Source organism: Struthio camelus, chromosome 2, assembly GCF_040807025.1.
Source record: "Struthio camelus isolate bStrCam1 chromosome 2, bStrCam1.hap1, whole genome shotgun sequence".
NCBI classification, from domain to species: Eukaryota; Metazoa; Chordata; class Aves; order Struthioniformes; family Struthionidae; genus Struthio; species Struthio camelus.
Genome location: NC_090943.1, coordinates 118839229 through 118862543, shown reverse-complemented (window position 1 = coordinate 118862543; position 23315 = coordinate 118839229). Strand labels below are relative to the sequence as shown.

The following is a 23315-nucleotide window of genomic DNA, read 5'->3' as shown; positions in this document are numbered from 1 at the left end:
CAAGATCAGGCTCCCTCTTCCGAGACCCCTTCCACACTTCCCACTTCATAGAAAAGGCCTCTCCCAGCCATCACCTTTCACATGTCTATCTGAGCAGTGTTTCCTGCCACTGCCAAGCCTCCTCCCTCTGGCTCTTCCTTTTTATTTTGAATGGGAACCTTGATCGTCTGACTGCGGTGCATAGCTTCAAGTATTATATATGGTACAACACACAAGCTGTGACTGTGGGAGCCCTGGGGCTTTGCGTGCAGCTTAAGCAAAGGACAGCTGACTGTTTTAAACTGTCAAACTGCAGAACTGAGCAGAAATAATTAGTTTTGAGACATATGTTTTTGGCATATGAGTAGACAGGGATTGCGAAGCAACTTTTTAGTTAAAATTCTCACCAAAGTTTTTTGCCTAGGACGTTGTCAGGCCACGGGAAAAAAAGTCCTTGGCTTGCAAAATGTTAACTTGAAAGCAGAGAGCTTGGGATCGCTTCTCTGTTGGACTACCCCAGCATTTTACAGTTTATTGCAAGGCTCGGCTCGTCACACGAGGACAGAATCAGCCACCCTTGTCTGTGGCACAGAGAGAAATTGTTCACAGACTCTGCTCAGCTGTTTTGCTGCTTGAACCAAAGCAACTCTCTTCAGGCAATTTACTCCCCTGTGCCTTTCCCTGTCTTCCTGCAAGCGCCGAGTGCACCACTGCAGTCAGCAAAAGCCAATTTGGGCAGTAGAGCGCTTTGTGCAAAGAGCAGCGAGATGATTTCTTCTTGGCAAACCCATCTCCAAAGATTATTTTGTTTTGGTATTGCTCCCTCTAGTGGGATTTCGATGGCTTGTGAGTAAACAGTCACACATCTTTCCACCAGTCACAATTTCTCAAATCTTTCAGGCAACAAGTACCAAAAAAAAAAAAATCCCTTACTTCTAAGCCTAGCTCTGTCAGCAGGATCCAGTGCAGCCACAGGCTCTGACACTCGGGACGGTAGACTAATGCCAGCTTTGTTCACAGCTCGGACTCGGAAAATATAGGAGCGGCCTTCAATCAAGCCAGTGACAGGAAAACGAGCAAACTTCACTGGAGTCTCATTGCACTGGGTCCAGTGGGTGGTGCCAACCTCACATCTGAAAAATACAAACGGCAAGAGTAGCCCTGGGAAGGAAAAAAAGCAAACTCAGGGTACCTCTCCCTTACAGTTTCACCATCTGTTCACGTTCGTTGGCTTGATCATACCAGTTTCCGCGGCAGCGTTGTATACTGGTGACACCAAAGCAGCTGCGTGAAGGGGTCAGGGCTGAAGTACAATCTGGGAATGCGCTAAATCCCTTGCAGCTGAGCTCCTTCTTGCCTGAACTGAGGAAGAAACCTAAAGCTATTCATGAGCCGAACTCACTTCACTGTTTAAACCCTTCAAAGTATGCTCCAGGATGTTTAGGGAGCATTGGCTTTAGCACACTTCAAGGGACATGAAATACATATAGCCGTTGCAATTTCCAGAAGCCAACTAGATTATCTTACATGCACAGCACTCAGTGGGCTGCTTTGCTGTACATCCAGCAAAATAATAAGCTTCACGGGGCATAGAAACCTCTGTTGTGAGTTCTGTGGCCAACCCAACACCTAGACGGTCGTGCGTATGGCTAAAGCGGGGCACTTGGCCAGAATCTACCTCAAATGCCAATTGGGCTGCTCAGGGAAACTGTGATGTGCCCACAAACACTGCAGAAGTGGGGTCAGAGGTGTCCCGCTGCTGATAAACCTCACACATGGCAAGAGGCTGATTTTTGGCTGGAGGACGAGAATGCCAGAATCAGTGACAGCAGAGACTTTGGCTTGGAGAAGCAGAAGGAGCTATTGTAGGTGGCTTCCCAGTGTCTAGCAACTTGGTCAACAGGAATACGAAGCAGTAGCTCAGGAAAGACTTTTCATTGCTTCTAAGATATCTACTGAAGTGAATGTTGCAGCGTCTACCTAGATTTCTTTGTACATCTTAGCCTTCATTTTCTGAGAAATGTTATTATCTCACTCAGAGTGGCTTTGTGGTTCAGATACCTGCTGGGACTAAAGATGCCTGAATTTTGGTTCTAGCTTTAGCAGACTCTATGTACCACTTTGAGCAACTCAGTCACACTCCTAGGCAGTTAGATGCTAGCCTAGCTGAAAACTTGAGTGCCTAAATATCTTTAGTAGTATTTGATCTTTTTTATGTTCTTTAATGGATTTCTTCTTTGCAATGCTCTCTGAGAAGAGTAAGTGCTACCAATAGCATTTTCTCAGTAACTGATGCATAGATAGAATTTGAGATTTGCCAGAGGCCATGTGGGAAAATTTGTAATAGCCCAGGGACTAGTCTCTTACTAGCATCTTGAGTCTTACACTAGAAAGCATACTGGGTTTGGTAGGTATTGCAGTTCAAACAATACAAAAGTTGTGTTCAGTACCGTAGAAACAAAGAGAGAGATGGGCTTTGCTCCAAAGAGCCCACAAGAGAAGCTGTTGTTGCTGCAGTGAAGAATATGACAAATACGTATTCTAAGGAGGAAAGTAACCTTGGTCTTGTGGGGAAATATGCACCACATGCCAGATTTGTATCAGTGTATTAACAGGACAGAAAATGTGGATATGATTCTGGGCAGTTAATACCAAACGACAGCAACAGATCTGTGCTTGTGTAACATGCTAGAGAGCAGTAATGAAGCTTTGAATTTAGGGGCAAGCATAGACTAAAGGATGAGAACATGGGAGAACAGGCAGAATGCCATTTATCTCGCAGTTACTTTCAGTGCTAACATCCCTCAACAGCCTAGTTTTAAAATGGGATATTATTTTTGGGTCTAGTTCTGTTGTCTGTTTATAATAAAGTATTCTTTTACTGAAATTGAAACAAGTATTACCAGCTCTCAAAATTTCACTGTGAGTCTCAAGATACTGACTGAATTTCTTAAGTCCTCAGCTTCTGGAATCCTACCTTTGTGTGACATCTTCAATTTTCATATTTATAAAATTTATTTCCCATTTTTATTGTGGCAAAGAAAAACATATAAATGTGATCTGAGCGAAGCTTGTGAAACTAAGAGCTCAAAAAACAACAGTATATAAAAAGAATCCAACTCCCTCTGAGATAATATTTTGCTTCCTGGTGCATGGTAAGCATGTGGGAAGATGAGAGGTAGCACTGGTACAGAAAGAACCACAGGCTGCTGATGAAGAACCACAGGCTGCTGATCCTGTACCAAACGCTGCAAAGTCCCAAGGCCCCTCAAGCCTCAAAGAAATCAGTCAGAGCTGAGCTACTAAGCATCTCACAAAACCGTTTCTGTATAGGTAAATGAAGCAGTAATAATTACTTCAGTGAAAGTTAGATCAGGCCCAGCCAGAATCTAAAACAAACAAACAAAAAAATGTCTCTGACAATAAGAACAAAAATAACAAGTATTTTATCTTATGTTTTCAAATGTGTCGTTAGGTTTTGGATTTCCAGTGCTCAGCAATATGAATTTTCCAACTTGGCATGCTCACTGACCTATCGATGAAATATCCAAGGATGGGACTTCCTCCACCAACAGCTGGCTGCTTCCAGGAAACAATGACATAATCTTTGTTGGCATCTAAGCACTGCACATCCAGTGGTGCGCCAGGGGCACCGGGGATTTCAGCATCAGCATCTATCAGGATGGAGACATGCATTTCCAAATGTGAACCACAGTTCTTTCACAGTTACTCTTTAAGGACAAAACTCTGTTCCTACTGAGCCAAAAAAGCTTCTAGCTTCAGAAAGCGTTTGGTTTTATATCATCAATATTTTCCTAGGTTTTTTTTTCTTCTCAACATTAACAAATGCTTAATATGTTACAGTAATGTAATTGATCTAGGCATTTGAAAAAAAATCAGAAACATGCATTTTAATTAGGTAGCAGCTGAAGTAAAAACTTGGCAGATGATCTATCTACCTTATTCTAGTTAGAATAGGTTGACATTTTGCTTTGTGGCAATAGCTCAGTCAAAATTATTTGATCATTGGATATACAACACTGACTTCAAGAAATGCATTTCGCTTTTGTCATCTAACTGCCATATACTTCCATCTGACTATACAGAGAGAGCTGAGAGTCTAAACCTCTGCTTCTCAACTCCCCTCTACCCCTTTTTTTAAACAAAGGCATCCTCTGAAAGGACCAACTTTGTTAAACTGCTGTCTGCTGGATACTCAGCAACAGAACAAAGAAAATATCAATCTAAACAAGTGGTCTGAATCTAAACTGAGATGAATTGATAGATGGAGTCCACAGTGAATCTGAATTTTCAATCAGGCTAGATTTGGGTTGCTATTAGAAAATTCTGAATAGTGTTTTACTCAGAAAGTGAATTAAATGGGTATTCCATATCTTCCTTATCTGCACAATCGTTTATTGTTTGTTTTGGTTAGATATGAACCAAAAAGATAACAAAACCATTTGAAATTTAATGATATTAAGCACATATTATCATTTTAGAATATAAATTACATAGGGATAAACATATTCTTCCATTCAAAAACATTCATTGCAAATCTGGGGCCCCTGGTATCAAAGGGCCTTGACTCCAGCATCCGCTTCTGGCCAAGTCTTATCTAAAACTGTAAAAAACAGAGCATAGTGCTGGACACAGGGGAATGATATTGTTAACATCGTCAGGCTCTGATTTGTGAGATGGGGCAATAGTCTTTTAGGGAAAGATAGCCCTTGCAAGAAGATTATACGAAAAGCTTTCAAAGGAGAGAGGTTGTTTCCCTGCAGATGAACAACTATTTGTATAATTACATGTGGCATTTTCCAAGCCCTGTTGTGAGCAACTTCAAAAGGAGAAGGTCTGTATTAGACAAGAAAGTGCCACATACTTGGAGGAAAATGCTGTTTTGCTAGTAAACATTATTCTTACACTCCATCTAAACCCAGACCTTTTAAAACGTTTGACGTTTCAGGGCATTGCAGCATTTTGTATGATATACAGTATAATATATAGTAATTTCGAGTTTTTATGCTCTTGGCTTTCAGAAGAAATGCCTTACAAACTTATTTAATATCCTTAATTAAATAAAACAGTGGTCTTCAGAAAAAAATCACTTTACTCTCTTACAGGCATGGCAGCATCACACAGAGCTTTTGAAGCCATGCCAAAGTTATTGAGTCTAGGTTCTAATTACTGCTCACTAGGTACATTTTTAAAAACTACAATTTACAAAGTAAGCAATCCATTTAACATAAAATAATAAAAAACAATGTATCTTCAATGATCTCTACACAAAAGACTTTACTTGCCCATATTTACCACTTGACAGAACATGAGACACCACAGTTTCTTTCCAAGGCAGAGTGGGAAATAACTGTGACAATCGACATTGCTCACTGGCTTCAGAGGGGCTAGAATTTCATCCCTGACCGCTTGCTGACAAATGCTGACTTTTAGCCATGGCAGAAAAGTAACAAATCTCTCTTGTCCAAAGGCCTAACATTATGAGCCCGATTAGTGTGCTGCACCCCACTCACTCCATTCAATATACAAGGATTCCTACACGTGCTGCAGAAGGACAACTATTTTAAATACTGTAGCTAGCTGCTTGCAGCAACTTGGTGTACATACCAAGAAAAGCAGTGAAGAATACATTAACCAGCTGAGACTGCAGGGAGCATATAAGCAAAACAGTGAGAATATAATTAATATAATTAAGTGAGAATCTAATTAGAATTGGCAAATGTACCCAATGGTTGGTGAGATACCCTTGTGAAAGGGACAACGGGTTCACAGTCAGGTCATACCTGTATCGCCAGGGGATGTAATAAGAACAAAACCAATAATTTATTTATTGGCAGCACAAAAACAAAGCAAAATAGGCAAATCCTTTTTTTTCTCTCTTTGCTACGTTGTCACCAACGCACATTTCCACGGACCCTTTCTTCAACAGCTGAAAACATCTGTTTTAGGCATGTTTTCTGAGCAGGCCGTTATCTACATCTCACACAGTTCTGCTGGACTTGGCAAAGCAATGCCATTCAGGACATGTGCTGAGAGCCAAGAATATCCAGTGTCTTTTGAATTAACATTACATGCTTCAGCTGCTTTTAACAGGTGGGACAGATATAAAATCAGTACATAACCTGATATCCAAGGCTCTTCTTAAAGACATATTTATCTTTTTTTTTTTTGAGGAAGTGTTTCATGGTACAAGCAAATAAAACCCAGGGAAATAACATTTTAATCCGACACTGAAATTACTGCGTCAGCCTTGCAGCTTTACATTATTGTATCACAGAATTACAGAATGATTTTCAGATTGGAAGGCACCTCTGGTAGATCATCTAGTCTAGCCTTCCTGCTCAAAGCAGGGTCAACCAGAGCAGGTTACTCAGGACTGTGTCCAGCTGGGTTTTGAATATTTCTACAAGGATGGACACTCCATAATCTTTCTGGGCAAGCTGTCCCAGTGTTTGATCACCTTATAGTAAAATAAAAAACATCTTATGTTTAAATGGATTTTTCTTGTATTTAAGTTTGTGGTTATTGCCTCTCATCCTGTCACTGGGCACCACTGAAGAGAGTCTAGGCCTGTCATCTTTACTCCTCCCGTCTGGTATTTGCACATTGATAAGATCCTCACTGAATCTTCTCCTCTCCAGGCTGAACAGTCCCAGCTGACTCAGCCTCTCATATATGTGAACCTCCAAACCCTTAATCATCTTCATGACCCTTTGCTGGACTTGCTCCAGTATGTTCATCTTTCTCTCATACTGGGGAGGCCAGCACTGGACACAGCACTCCAGATGTGGTCTTACCAGGGCTGAGTAGAGGGGAAGGGTCACCTCACTCAACCTGCTGGCAACACTCTACCTCATGTGGCCAAGGATGCTGTTGGCCTTCTTTGCTGCAAGGGCGCGTTGTTGGCTCATATTCACCTTGGTGCCCACCGGGACTCCTGGGTAATTTTCTGCCAAGCTACTTTCCGGCCCATTAGCCCCAGTCTGTACTGGTGTGTGGGGCTACTCCTCCCCTGGTGCAGGACTTTGCATTTCTCTTCTACTGTATTTTTTCCTGTGTTATGCATATGAGAGATCTCCTCAAATGGTGCACAAAATCTTGATCAAAATAGTGGGGTTTAGCTAAGATGGTTACAAAAATACATTTTAAAGTTATTATGTATATGTTTCCTCTTTATAATTCACGTTCAGTGTTGCTCACAGGCTGAAACTGTGAAAGGGATGTGATGTTAAATGAATACCCTAAATTTCCTCCTCAAAATGTCAATATGATTTAGAAATCTTCTAACATGTCTCCCAAGCTTCAGGTAGGCATGCAGTTTTTCCAAAGCTGACAACTGGAACTTACAATGCTAGAAACTAAATACTATGAGAAAATAAATATTCTCTTTTTATTGGATAAAAAGTACCCTTAAAATGACTGACACTGATTTTGCCTGCAAGTTTTCCTCATTTCTCTAGTAAGTCTGGTTCATAAGACCGTATCGTACCTCGAACAAAGACATAAGCACTGTACTCTTCATAGTAGTCTCCCATCACCACACGTAGAGTGTAAAGACCTTCATCTTCTTTGTTTGCGTGAGTTAGTGTTAATGAAGCTCGCTCCCCACTCCAATGCATCTGGACCCATTTGGATGGTGTAATAAGAACACCTAGAAATTAAAGAATTTTATAATGAGAACTGGCTGAGTCTACAAAGGAATACATCGGAAATGCAGTGAATACATTGGAATAGATTGGAAATACTGAAGAGACTATGCAACTTTCTATTTTCAAAGACATCATAAATTATACCTAATTCTGCTCTCATGCCAGTTTTGTCTTCATTTGCAAAGTCTAACTTCAGAGAGCAACAGTTTTTTATCAGCTGTTGCACAACAGCTTTGTGCAATTACTTAAAAAATGTTTTAACATATGAATAAATAGTAAAAGCTATATGGGCTATATAGTTACTGTCACATCAATGTTGGAGCTGGCCAGAATGCTTTTAATTCTAAAATTTGTAAAAGAAAGAAAAAAAGGCTAGCAGACATTTTCACAGCCCTCCTTCCCTCCATTTTCTAACTAGGGAGCTCATTATTTTCACTTCAAAATGGAAATTATGGAAAACTTTGAATTGGAAAAGAGAAAATATTACTATTTGCAAAACTGAGAAAATGATGACCAATTCACAACATTCACATATACTGAAATAAGCAAAGATCTAAGTCAAAGAAGTTTGTATTTCTTCTTGTCAAACGTTCTCACCATTTCTGTACCATTCGATGTCTGGTTTGAAGCGCTTAATATCAGGACTGATGACAACTGTGCAACCCAGACTCATTGTCTCGCCTTCTCTCCCAAAGGCGACATCAAACTTGTCAACAAAACTGATTTCGAATCTGGAAGCATATCCATGCGGGGTAACACCAACTGTGTAAAGGAAAAAAATCTGGCTGTTTACTTTTCCTTTTTTTGTAGTGGGAATAGTAAGCAAAAGTACCCAATGATTATGAATAGGGTCTCAGGTAAAACATAAGATATAAATAGAAAAAATATAAATTCAGTAAATAGTATTCAGAAGTAATTGCAATGTCAAATAATACAAGCGCTTGCTATCACAGAGAATCAGTTGATTTCTTTAATCATACAACACGAGTTCTTACAGCCAGCTCATTTCACTAGGGAAGGGCTGCTTCAGAATTTCATTCCAGAATTCTCCAGAATTTCAGATCCAGAATTTTATCGTTTGATTAAATGAATTATTTAATAACCTTAGCATACTTTTACTTATGACGAATGATTTGTTAAGATCAAGTTGATCTCTAGCTTAAACAGCTCTTCTCTTTTCCTGTCCAACTCTTTGCTTCCTTTCAGGACAGTCATGTGTTCACTCAGCCTTCATTTTGATAGCTTAAACAAGTCTTTTTTGGACTCTTAACATAAAATAAGCCCTCCATTTCCCTGGACATTTGGGTAGCCTGTTTCTGTACCTGCTCCTGATTTTATCTTCCCTGCTATTGTATGACTTGAGTTAGGCAGTATTCCACACAGATCTTGTTAAGCGCTTTATGCTTGCCCTTCACGTACATGGTATAGGTACTTCCATAATTATTCTGATAACACCTCAGCTGATAAAACCTAAGGTCACATTTCCTTCTTCCACAGCTGACTTACACTGATAGCCCACAGCCTTCCTGTGATCATTGAATATATGTAGATCTTCATCTTCCTTTCCCGTCACAAAATGATAAATCTCAAATTGTATTGGAAGTTCACGGCTTAACAGTTTGCAATATTGTGTATAATCTTATTTCTGTTATTTCAGAGACATCTTGTGTGCCTTTGCAGCACATCCCTCATTCTATTTGTGCTGCTACAATAAAAGAAATGTCCGTGAAACTCAGCTTTCAAGCCTTCCATGCGCAAGGCCCCTGTGGCACTTTAACACGTGTTGTATGAAGGTGAGTGGATTTTCTTAACATTTCCCTTAATGGAAGTATTTATGCAATACCATATACCCCTTCAAAATGTGAGACCAGGTTCTCAGGTAAAACAAATTACGATTTCTACACCGATATACCCAAAATATTCCAATTTGGTTCTGCCTATGTGATCTTTGCTATGCATCTTCACAACATATGGAATCACATAGACAAGAACTATTAAGTCACCTAGTCTGCTCATGAACATGCACCCCTAGCCTCCTATCCAGGCTGTATTTTACATTTTGCAGTAGACAGAGAGTCCCTCTCTTCCTCTGATAGAGTTTATTCCAGAGTCACCTCAATATTAAAAGGACTGTCATAAAATATCCTCTCAGTGTGTATTCTTGTATTTCAGCAAGAACAGTACATGTTTCTTATACAAGTAAATACAAACAGCCACAGACCCAGAAGGTAACGCCATTTTCACTAATAGATAAGGCTAACACCATCTGAAATTGTAGACTTCAATACCTTTGTAAATCAGACCTATTTTCTTTTTAAATAACGTTACGAAATATTCTGCTTAGTCATTTGGCACGATGTCACAACTGTAAATGGATTTGTCAAACAAACAACTTACGGCTCAGAGGCATAGTAACAGTTCCAGCATGGAGAAGACTTGCATCAATTTCTCCTTTGTACCCTGGATGCACATACAAAAACAGAGCAACTCTAGTCACTATCAGCTGAAAGTAAAAGCACTCTGAGCCACAGCAATGAAACTGTAAGGTACATCTTACAAAAAAATCAGATGAAAAGTTTTGCAAACCTACTCTTTACCACAAGGGATGCATAAGCCGACATTTCTCCTTTAATATTCATAGCAGAAGCATGATACTGAGCAGTGTCTTCAAAATCACATCTAGAATGACATAAATAATTAGGCAGAGGACCCGCTACTCTTTATTGAAGATACACCCCGCCAAATCTATATTAAATCTATAAGCAAGTAAAAATTTGGGAGTCAGACCCACTGGACACTGGATTGATTGTAGCCCTTAAGTTTTTCTCAATGTTAAAAAGCCAATGTTTTTAAAAAATGGCTCTTTTCAAATATCACTTACAGATCTGAAACTGAAAATATAGAGGAAGTAGGAAAAAAATGGCTGATAATATTTATCTAAGTTATCTCTAAGTTATTGTCTCCTATGGAGAGATGCTTAATATGGAAGCTGTTGAAATGGTAGATATCATAAGCTATTTTCAAATGACAAATTTCATTTGTATATCATATGGATATTTAAATGACTCTCTTGGCACCCAGTAGGGTCTAGGTGGAGAAGACGACAGAGCTGATTGTCCAGAATTAGGTGATTAGGAGTTCAACGGTTATTAACACAAGTGACTACAAACATTTCCCAGGTGGAGAATGCAGATGAATAGCGCTAAAAGTCTTTCTTGTGTGAGGACTCCTCAATTCTGTTCATCATTTCAGTAAGAATCAAGAACTTCACTGCATTTGAAAGATGGCTATCTCATATATTTTTAGCCTAAACTTGATTTTTCTCATGTTTAACTGCACATATGGCAGAGAAAAATGGGAAAAGTAATCACAAGTGTCCCATATGTTTCTGACTTCTTCATAAATGGAATAATAATCCAGATAAATTTACTCATTTAGGTACATTGCTTATCCTCTACTGATGAAAACCAGAGCTGCTTCACCATTTAGTAGATAGCATTCTCAGCTGTACAAACTTGATAGCTCTTGTCCTTACATCCCCAAGAGATATGTACACATTTTACAGGTCTCAATCTATAGCAGCACTTCAGCTTAAGTTACTTATTAAATTATCTGGTATTCCCTTACGTGCTAATCTCCAGTGAATGCAGTCCATATCGACTTTCAATGATATACTTGCCAGGGGGAGTTTGTACATTGATGGGCACGTTGTTTTTGTACCTATGGAAAAACAAAGCAACAGTATGTCACAAACAGAAGCATAGAATCATATACTTTAACAGGTCAAGAGTTGGTGTTTGGAATATAATATTAGCCTAGATATTTCTCTTAGATAAATCATAGTTTAATATCTGGGAAATACATCACATATCTTTGGAAGCCTGACTTCTTTCTCTCTCTCTCTGTCTCTGCCTCTCTCATTCTCTCGCTCTTCCCCCGGCCTCAGATGAATTTTATTTTCTAGTTTAAGGAAACAAAATAGCCTTGAACAGGAGGAAAGTCAGCTTATATTACCATGACTTTCAAGTTACTCCTTGTCTAGGAATGGAAGAATCACATGAGCAACATTCCAAATTTTTGTGAATCAGCAACAATAAAAATTCTGTAGCATCCTTACCCACTAGATATTTTGCACATTTTGTTTGGCTTGCGTATTTGATCTACTTTTAAAACCTGCATATTCACAAAAACGTCAGTAGAGAACTACCTTTTTTTTTAACTTGCACAGTTAAGTTGGCAGAAGCCCTGATGCATATACAGAACAAACTGGTGATATAACAATGGAAGTCTAATAAAATTAACACAGAATTGCATTTGGTACGTTGTGATTGATTTGAAGAGGTCTGTGAGGAAAGAATGTTCCCTAAGACAGTGAATTCATTTAACGTAGCTTTCCTTGTGCTGCTTGAGGTGCATATTAGGGAATGGAAATATAAATGACTATAGATAAAAATATCTTCATGTCTTTACTGAACATAGCTTAACCAAGCTTTTTTTTTATATATAAGTCATAATAAATATCCATCCAAAAGCATTTTGCTTCTTCATTTTTGATTTAAATGTTAGTTTCTCTCGTGACTTTCAGTTAAGGAAGGGGACCGGTCCATTATCAGTAGCGTGTCCCACTTCACCAAACAAGTTAGGAATATGCAATTTCATTTTTATGAAGAATATTATTAGTTTAATATATCTCAAGATAAAGCTACAACTGCAATAAATCTAAAAATTGCCTTCCAGCACTTTCAGCATTTCCTCTACCCTCTATTCCACACTTCAAATAGTAGCAGAATTTTTTGTCTCCGTTACAGATCTGCTGTTGCATTATCCTGAATTGAAAGAAGTAATAATACATAGGTCAACTAAGAGTAAATCCATTACCACCACTCTTCACCTAATTTGTGCAATAGTGCTCCCCAGACTGATCTGCCTGCGAACATCTGTGCATCTTTATAATCCATGTGCTGTGCCAAATAGCCTAAAAAATAGAATAATGTCATCAGATTTTAATGTTTTTCAGGGAATATGACTACGTGCGCTCGGTCTCTGACCTGCTCTATGAAACAGGACTTGACACCATAGTCTCTTAAATGTTCCTCCAAAGGGCTGGGCGCCCCTCTGATTCTGGGCGCAGTGAGGGCATTTATTAGCATGCAGAGCTACGCAGAACCAAGTTTTGACTGAGTCAGGCCAATATTTAGAAGATTTTCACTTCTTTTATCTCCATTATCAGATTAGTAAAAAATAATTGATTCAGTTTTCACTTGTTTACATTCCTCTATGGAAAGAATAGAGCTTACGCATTAGAAGGACCACTCGTTATTTCTGGAAATACAGATTCCAGAACAGCCACGTCATTACCTAATGCTGGATTGCAACCTCCCGCTGTCATTATGCACTAATAGTTTATGCTTTCTGCTACTGGTTTCAAGTGTCGTCGATTTTCCATATGTTTTTTCCAAGGCAGTAAGAACAACTATATCACACTGTAAGATTTTCTTTAGAGAAAGTGCATGAGATTTAAAACTGATCATGCACAGCATGAAAAGGTCTTCATTGCTTATACAAAAAATGACTATTCGGAATACATGACTGACATTTAGTTAGAAATGCTGAGTGAAAACTGACAGATCCAGGCCAGCGCTGTTCTGAGCAAAGCCACCTGCTAAAATGGCAGTGCAATCACTTTTTCCATTAGTAGCCCATTGCAAAGTAAAGTCCTTTTGGAGTTTAAATGCACAGTAAAAAAACATACTAAATTCCACCATCCACATTTAGCACTTTGTTGAAAGGCTGGTTCACTTCAATAAGCGCAAAGGCAAATAGCACAAGGCTTGGTTTAACCACGTCAGGTTTTTGGGATAAAGTGAATCTCAACAAAAGTGAAAATGGTTCAGACCTTTTTTTTTTTTTGGTTTGGATTCAGATTATAGAGGTGGTTTACAGCTATGACCGTAAATCCTAGGCTGACCGTTGCTTATGTTCAACCGAGATCAGATCTGAAACATTTGTCTGGAATCCTCTCTGAGATGAATGTCAAAGTTGAGCACTTACAGCTCTTATACAACTGGAAAAATGTGTTCATGCAGAGATTACTATTGGTGGTTAAAATTTAAGAAAAGAGATCAAGTGACTGCTGGGCATCAGGTGTGGCCTATTAATGTGCTTTCAATGTACTTTTTGTCAAGTCCTGATACTAAGGTCTTGTAGGTATTGAATAAATACAGATTCTATTAAGTAATTCAAATAGTAAACTACAAACCAGGAATATTACTTAACATCATGATATAGTAGATGTTTCCTATAGTCTCTACAAACAGAATCTCTACAATAATGACTTATAATTAATGTGTAATGCTAATGTAGTTCTATTCTTTGTTCGCTTTACATATGCATTATGGAAGAATCTTTTAAATTAAAAACTGAACATCAAATCTCATTTCACATTTGAAAAAAGTCATTAACTATTATCTGAATAACTTGTTCATACCTGTGAGGCACAAATCAGATAACAAAGATCAAAGATCAAGATGGTGAGATAGTAAGGCTTCACAAGTCAATAAGCTAAATTAAATTGCAGGCTTGGCAAACTTTAACCCAAGACTCAAATTACACCTTCAGCCATGTCCAAGGGTTTATTTTGGAGCTCTTACAATGAAGGCTTGGTCCAAAGACATTTCAAGTGAATAGAAAACTTCCAATGGACTCCAAAGCTTTCAATAGACTTGGATGGCCCTAAATCCATCCATGGCCTTTCACTTCAAATTATTATGATGTATTCCCTGTAAACACCCTGCACCATGAGATTTCAATTTCACTGAGACTGAGTACTACAACTGCTCAGCAGCTAAGCACCTATTTCTTCGCAAAAGCATACATTAATGCTTCAGGGACATCAACAGCGTTTGTACAGTACACGGAAGCCTTTAGAAAGCATCCTCTTAAAGAAAGCATTGATGATATCTTATACTGCTATTTTTCCCTCCTCAGAAGACAGAAAGAGTATTTTGGATGTCGCTATGAAAACTATATACATATTTTTATCTATGTATCCGTATTGTTAAGTTTTTCTGCAAAGAGATGTTTTGCCTTTTAGTATTTTGCTTCCTTTTTGTACAAGGTACCTAGAAAGGTGTTTACAATAAAAAAGGGTGGCCTCTATATTGATCTTATATCTTTACTGAAAAAATACCCCATTCACTAAGATAACTTTGGATATTGGTTATAAGGTGACTTTCAATGATAGAGATACAAACCTACCATGTAACGTGGGGTTCTGGCCAGCCAGCCACGGTGCAATGAAATTTGACATTTTGCTTTTCCCAGACAGTGTGAGAACGAGGCTTGATAATAAACTCGGGAGCATGTAGAAGTTTATCTTGATTCAACTTTTTGTGGAATGCCTGAGTATCTTCTAGCTGGAAAAGAAACATTTCATCATAAACTTCAGCACTTATAAGTGCAAACTATCTGTACTCAAAAGCATTTTTGAAAACTTTTGAGAGAAGAAAAGATTTTAAAACTGAGATAGACACACTTAATGTGTTTATATCACTTGGAGACATGAAATAATATTTTTCACCTTCAAGATGTTCTCCTTTCAAAACAACTAGATTTGGAGTTTGGGGTTTTTTGTTTATTTTTTTCCTTAGGACTATTCTAAGTAAACTACTTTTCCACATTTAAGTCTTGTTTTTGGAATACAAAATAAAAGGTGAAATCAGTCTCAAACTCAGATATCCTCTGTACACCTTTTCTAACACAAAATCATCTATGCCTAGAACATCCCTGACAGACCTGCTCTCAAACCTTTCTTGCTAATGGGATCTTTCCTCCTCCCAAAGAAACTGTTTCAACTGTTCGACTATCCATAGAGTTAGTAAAAAAAAATGCTAACTTTGCCCTAACTTTCATATGTATGAAGAATTGCAGCTCCCTTAAGGTTACTAAAAGAAGACAGTTTTCATAATCTTCTCAGTTTTTTATAAACTACACAATACCTATTTTCCTTACAATTGTTGTTTCTCACCTCTGAAGACGTTTCACTTGTCCTCAGCGTTCGTAAAATGCTAACTACTCACTGTTGTATCACAGATCCCACAGTTTCCAATAAAATTGAATAATTACCTCCTGTGTTTTCATTGCAAGACTTCTGTTAATGCATTCTAGAATGGCATTTATATTTTTACACAACGGAATCATGGTTTTTACTAACATTAAATTTATGACCTGTTATAACTCCCAGATCCTCTAGTACTTATATATAGCCAGGCATTCCTCATTTATTTGTTCTTTTTCTTCTGTATGTAGTAATTTCCATATTTTTAATCAAATTTCACCTTCAGACTGTTTCGCAGTTTTTCAAGATGATTTTGAATTCTTACCTTGTCCTTCAAAGTGTTTATAACCTTTCCTACCTGTTGTCACGAGCATATTTTGTAAGCATACTGTCAATTCTTCTGCCTAGAATATTAACAAATTCACTGAATAAAACATGTCTGCACTTGGCATGTTCCGCCAGGCTGGCCACAATGTATTTGCCACTACTCTCTGAATACTATTTTTTAACAAGTTGCTCAGTAATGTTAAAACTAGTCAAAATCAGAGATTCCGTTCTAGACGTCCTTCACAACTCCCTCCCTAACTTACACACTGATTCAAACTCTGTGTTAAGCGTTTTGGACAAAGGTGTTCCCAGTCCGTAAAACAGCCACCACCCTCTTATGGAGAAGCGTTACCTAGAGAGTGCCTCATAATTCAGGGGAACAATGCTGTGCCATTTCGATAGGCGTTGACACAACAAAATACTGGTCCCCTGTCCTGATCTCCCTCCCTCCCTCCCAGCATAACTGAAGAGTTCCCGCCGCTTACCGGAGACACTTTTCTCATCCACCTAATACCAAGATAATAATTGGCTTTTAAGCCATTGAAAATACATTTCACTGTTTACTGTTGTTACTGTGGTTGCCACTGGTGTTTGTAGACCAGGGCCCGGTTGTGCCAGGCATGTTACAAACACTGAACAAGAAAGACCCACGCTGTTTGCAGTCAAGGTGTTCGTTTCTATGTTTTTACCGTTTTCTTCAGGGCTACACGTTCAGCAGACTCCCGAATTGCTACTTTCCTTGATTTTTTTTCATGGTGTTCTTCTTCAGAGGCTGAAGTGGCCACTTTGCTCACACTAACTCCTTCACCTTTAGCCAAAAGGTTCCTTCTGGCAATGTAGGCAGCGCTTTCTTTGATTCTTTCTTCTTCTGTGTCTGTGATCCCACTGATACTCACTTCACTGAAAGAATTTTCAAAAAGCAGAATCCCGTTGGAAAATGGTGAGAATTATCAGGTTAGCCAGCTACAGTGGATGTAAAAGGAAGGGGCCACCATTTTTTCACAGTGTATTTCTACTTTGAGGATCACTACCCGTACAACAATCTCATATGTATTCAAAATAGAAACACAGAAGGCTACTGCAGAATGGTAGAGCATTTCAATGTCTGAAGCCAGAGACACTTGCAGTGCTTCTCCTGATAAGTGTGTCATGCACGTTTTCAGTGTAATGATTCTCCTGCTGTAGTTCTCCATTGCTATAAAGATTAGCATAAGGCATACCCTCAGATTTGTCGGGCTTATATTTCAAATATTGACTTACTGCTATGGCATTTGTTGTAACAACACCAAAGCAGGCAGGAGATTGTAGCTGCACAACAAGGTCCTCATTTTCAATTTATACAACATCAGCATCACAATATATCACAAAACTTCTCTTTGTTCATAGAAAATTCAGTTCTTTTATGTTTGTAGGCTGCTTGTTCTTCCAAATGCTTTCAAAAAGAAGACTTAACGATTTCTGATTCTTTTATTTCCTTGCAGTATCCCCCTCAGGCTTTCTACAAAGGGAGGATACAAAGAACTGTTACTCTCAATGGGTCCAATCTTATTTTCACACACGAATATGGAAGTACCACTGCCGCTAAATTGTTTTAACACTGTCAGGACATCACAGCTGCTATAGGAGTGCATATAAAATGAGAGTTCCTTAACCTAAGGAGAAGCACTATTATTTTTCTGCAGAGTTCAGTTATTTTAGGATGACATAAGATTTCAGAATGAAAAGAGGTTTTATTTAAGTACTTGTTAAGTATCTTCTTGCAGCTCTAGCAGCTGCTATTTATTTCTAGAATGTGGTTAAGCTAGGCTTACCATTTTATCATAACACACTTTACTGCTACAACTGCAAAAGATTAGTAAAAATGATATTCTCTGTTTTTTCAAGATTGGTAATATTATGCATTTGCTAGCACATCTCAACACTCAGGAAAGTTTGGATTTATCCCAAAATTAACTATAACCCTTTATCTTTGGGTATGTTGTCAGTTCAGTGAGAAGCAAGATAGCCAAGCAGTGGAATGTGCTGTAAAATTAACTGCTCATAAAAATTCCTCAGAAGGCTAAAATACTTATTTAACAGCATAGAGCTTTGCCTTCTCGTGTTTAGACTCTGCCTTGAACTTTCTGTGTCTCAAGCCACTGTAACAGGAGGAGCCTAATAGCTATCAACAAGATGGTTCCCTTCACTTAGACACATCAGCCCTCACCCCCACAAATATCATCTGAAGCTACAGAAATAGAATAGAGATTTCTAAAGATAATTTTGAAAACTCAGTTTAATAAATATGAATGTAGCTATCTATATTCAGTTTAAATGAATCAGTGGCAAGCTGATAGTAATTCCTCCTTAACTGCGATACTTAAGATCCGAGCAACTGCTTAGTATGGGCTTGATCCTCAAGGCATAAAGCGTCTTCTGAGAGCTGATGATTATCCTCAGGCCAATACAGGACTCAGCCTAGACCTTTACAGTACTGGTCCCCAGATGGTGTGGATCAACAGTATTAAATATTTAGCTTTGCTATTGAAAAATCATTTCTTCATGTTATAATCTGCACAGATCAAAGAGAAACAGTTAATAGTCCCTGAAATTATGAAGTGTATCAGAAGCAACACATAATCCATTTAAAAATTGATTCTGCAGTCAAGTCTCAGTGGTTTCAGTAGAAAATACTTATCAGAGATGAAGGATCAAACCAAAAAAGGATCAAGGATAAATATAAAATATTATTGCATGGATATCTGCTACATGCAACCCTCTGGCTTAGATTCATTAGTGAGAAAGGGCCATATCCACTATCGATCATCTTTAGCACTTACGGCACTAAATCAAGCCCTGGGTGTTTTACTCTCTAAAAAACTGGCTAGCTGTCCCTAATTTCATCTTGCAAGGATTAGGCTAGGCATTTAAGCAGAGCAGTTATGGACTGCATACTCTGAGTTAGAGAATTTTTGCAAAAGAATTTGAAAGCTCTGAAATAGAATCAAATAATGGAAACAGTGACACAGTGCTGAAGGTCGTCCAGCAGTGTGGGTATCAGCTCTGTTGAATGCACAGAGTGACTTTTATAAATAACTGTTCCTTGTAAAAGCTATCTGCTCATGGGAAACAACACATCAGTTTCACAGGAGAATCTGGGAACGATATATAACACGTGCATGGTTGAATCAGTTTCAGCTGTTATCTTTCAAGCAAAAATAAATATCTGGCAGTAATGTAGTATGCAGCTTCCATAGTTTTGGCACACAGTGGTGAACATGATGCCAATAAAAAAAAATAAAACAGACCTGTCCCCCAACCCTTTCAACCCCCCCCAATCACTTCATACCGTGTTGAGTTGGGCACTCTATTAAACTCTAAAAAACATTATATGCCATTTTTATACTTTTAAACTAATTACAAAAAATCTACAGCATCTTATAATATCGGATCCCAATGTACTATACAGATATGGAAAAATGAAGCTACATGCCATGACACTGAGTTAGATATTACTGTATTCATTTTACAAAAAGTAAACTGAAGCAAAGGAAGGTCATGACCTGTTAAGATCACAGGAGCTAGCATAAAAGTAAAAACCAAAATCCAGAAGTAGCAGCCATCATTCATGATTTCCAGCTATTAACTAGCATTTTAAATTTTACTCTTGTAGAATAAAAAAAAAGGGTGGCACATAAATAAATAAAAATAAATAAATAAATAAAAGAAAAAGGAATAAATAAAAGAAATAAAGACATAGAAATAAAGAAAGAAATAAAGAAAGGAATAAAGAAAAAGCATAAATACAAAGGGAGCACATTTGTGTTTGATATCAGGGGAGACAGATAACAGAGAAAAGCAAATCTACTGCTGCTTAAGCAGATATGCTGGGTGAAGCACACAGGTAATGAGAAACCCTGAAACTGTGTTACTGCAAGTTTTGCATGAGATATATTTATATATCTCTATCATAAAAGATATACTCCAAAGAAATGGCTTAAAAACGTGACAGTGTGTGCTTCTGAATGTGGCTGGATCAAAGAACAATGAATCTGACACAGAAATGTACAAAGGATAAGTGAAAATGGCTCCATAATGGTAGGAGAGAAGGAGTAGAAAAACTTCTGGTCTCATCACAAAAGCAGAATGCTCAAACGGCAAAAGCAGTAACGTCTCCCACTAACAAGGTGGAACTCAAGAGTTTCACATGAAGGCACAAGTCTGGATGCACAGCAGAAATGACATTGTTTCTTGTATGCTGATTAAGCAGTAGATGTTAGATCACTGCCTTCCAGAAACAGCTTTAAAATGTTTCAGGAGAAGCGCTGTGTTGCAGAAGAAAGACAAGTCAAAGAGAGGTTCTGTTCGAGTGCACTTGTGCAAGAAATTCTTCTCCTGGTCTCCAATCAGGAGTTAGTCTTCCATACCACACCCTCGTACGTGTTAATCTGAACAAATAACTACGCTTGAACTGTCAGAGACTCATAATAAATCGTTATGCCATATCCCCAAAAGGGTAGGGGAGCATTCTTGCCTGCTTTGGTTCCAGCTTCCGTAAAAAGTTCATATTCAGCTTCGCTTAGGACAGTTCTGCAGTAAAATGTATTGTATCACTAGTAGCCTTGCAACAAGCACCACCAACACGTGAGATCAGTATGGATCATTATGATGGATTTGGGAAATCAATTGGTTTAATTCCAGATTTTTCCTTTGCCAGGACACAACATTAGCACGTTGTTGCGGTCTCCTTATGTTTAATGCTTAGTAAAAGACATTGAATTACAGAGCAAGTCTTCAAACCAAAAGAGTAAGATAAATAATATGGACAATGTTTGGCCAGTTCCCAGTAGGCAGGGTACATGACCTACAAGTATATCTTAGTTTCATAGAAAGTGGTCATGTGTGTGAAACTAAGTCCAGACACCTAGGTATCTGTCCTTGCTCGGGAAGCTGTCTGATACGGGGCCCGTCAGTTAATTTCTCACTGTCTTTTTTTTACTCATGTAAAGTGCAAACAATCATCAACTTGAGATCCAGAAGTGTAAAGAGATGAATGGATTTTGTTATTTTACGATTTGTTAATAAAGTGTCAGAAGTAAGATACCAAACAAAAGGAAAATGAACATACCGTCCTGTGAATATAGGCACTGAGTAGTCCATGGCTTTGTTCTCTTTGTCCTCAGAGATTAAACTCTGTTTTGCTCTCTTTGCTTTGGGACTCATCCTATAGGACTGATCTTCAATCATTATATTGGAATCTTTCAGCCTGAAATAAAAAGGATATTGTTAAATTCAGAAAGAATAAGCTGTTAAAAAACACTCAGAAAGTAAGATTAAAAAACTATGAATTTTTGCTCATGATTGAGAAGCAACAAAAATAGCATTTTTAATTACTGTGGCTTCAGAGTTATTAAAAACACATAATTAAATACACTTTTTATGAAGTGATCATGACAGACACAACACTGGGACTTGAAGAGTTTGTGCACCTTGTTTTTGGCAGCTACTCACACTGTCTTGTAAGACAACAAACCCTCACTGATATCAACTGCAGCATTGATTTCCGAGGTGTTCTCTCTGATAAGAAGTGAATTCAGGCTATCAGCTCCAGTCACTGAGACCACTGAGTAATTCTGAAGATTGTACTGATTGAACTAGTGGCCTCTCCTTTTCAAATCCAAGTCCTGAAACTGTCTGGTTCCCAACCAAAATAATGTTAGTGTGCAAATACATTCAAAATGATAATGCTTTTAAATCTCTACAGAAATTGTAGGGCAACATATTGCTCAGCAGCTGGTGTAGCCATTCCCACTGCTCTCCCACACCACCTAATCCGTGGAAAACGGAGTTGAGTGAAATAATGTCGTTTAATATAGCACAGGTAGATGGACAGAGAGTAGAAATAAAGAAAAGCAAAGCAAAAGAAAGACTTCCCCTCCCCATCACCTTGGGAAAGTTTCTGAAGGCTATCAATCAAATGTATCTGAGGAAGTCATATTTGGGTTCATTTTTAACATAAGTACACATTGTATTAACAGATCTCCAGATACCTTCCTTCTTCTTTCCAAATGCAATACCAAATCTGTTATTCACAGTTTAATGTCTTAGAACTGGAATAGCCTAATTAGCTGTCAACTCTTCAAGGACCCTAAGTCCTTGAAGTGTCCTTTCATCTCCAGTTCAACTAAGGAAATCGTATGTGGGTCTGCTTTTGGACTGGAGGTTTGTCTATGTGGCTGGCATAAGCTCACCGCTACGCACAGCTACCTGACCAGAATTAGGCACGACATTTCTCAGCAAGGCTTATTAGTCCGGATTATACCACACTGACATAGCAAACCTTCTTCCAGTAGCGTAGGTAGCCTGCTCTGATATCTCTATGCAGCATTCTTTAAACATATCTGTGATCATCATGATTCATACTAGCACTAGGCCCCTGAGGATGTAACACATAATAGATTGCAGGGATATACCTGGGCTGATGTTTTCTTTAGGCTGCAGCCCTGCAAAGGTACCAAGCTCCAGAAGTGCCACCAACACAAGGAAAATTCTCTAAATTTCCAAAATACGTGTTAATACTCCATCCATGTGGGACTACACGTGTGAGATCATACAACTTCAGCTTTATTCTCCCATCTGTCTCTCCTTAATTTCTTTATGCCTGTTCCTTTGTTCAGCCTGAGTTCTCTCTCTGTATCCCAGCTCCTGCTAAATGAGTCTCCACTCCACTAGCCCTCTTAATGGCTTAGTTATTTTCATCTATTCTTCTTGCTCTCATTCCTTGTCTGAACTTCATATTTCCTCCCACTTCTGAACTTCATATTCTCCCCCTGCATCAGGCCTTCAGCCCTAACATCTCTGCTCTGCCATTCCCAACACTGTCAGGAAGAATTTCCCATCCTTTCGGCCAAGTCCCAGCCTCATCAGACGTGACTATATTTGGCTCACCCTAGCACTGCAGTGAGGCAGCCATCTCTTCTGTGCTTCCTGGGTGGCTGCATTGCAGCAACTGTCACCGCGCACACAGCGCCGTGGCCAGGAAACGCTCTGTGTGGGCTGGAGGGGAAACAAATGTGCACCAGTTCTTTACCTTCCTTCTTCCTCACCCTGTACCCTGAAATACAATTACATCCAGACAGGGACTACGGCACACATGGCACAGCTAGGAGCCAGGATATACCGTGGCAAGCAGCAATGGGTAAGCTGAGGCAGAGCCCGAGTCTATAGGAGAGAGAGGCTTTCTGCTCTTGGGTCTGATGCCAGGTACTGCCAGAAGACAGCAAGGGAGGGAGTCCAAAGGAAGC

The 23315-nt window shown here is 38.7% G+C and overlaps 1 protein-coding gene across 1 annotated transcript in view; it reads right to left on the bottom strand.

Annotated features, from left to right (window-relative positions):
- Positions 1-23315, bottom strand: part of MYOM1 (myomesin 1) — an 80239-nt gene that overhangs the window by 45285 nt on the left and 11639 nt on the right. Inside the window, exons 3-12 of the mRNA XM_009667099.2 lie at positions 21140-21277; positions 16722-16932; positions 14907-15064; positions 11277-11369; positions 10240-10328; positions 10047-10109; positions 8247-8411; positions 7490-7651; positions 3512-3653; positions 913-1112 (exon numbers count right to left, since the gene is read on the bottom strand). Coding sequence (XP_009665394.2) covers positions 913-1112; positions 3512-3653; positions 7490-7651; positions 8247-8411; positions 10047-10109; positions 10240-10328; positions 11277-11369; positions 14907-15064; positions 16722-16932; positions 21140-21277 — 1421 coding nt within the window. The remainder of the gene's footprint in view (positions 1-912; positions 1113-3511; positions 3654-7489; positions 7652-8246; positions 8412-10046; positions 10110-10239; positions 10329-11276; positions 11370-14906; positions 15065-16721; positions 16933-21139; positions 21278-23315) is intronic.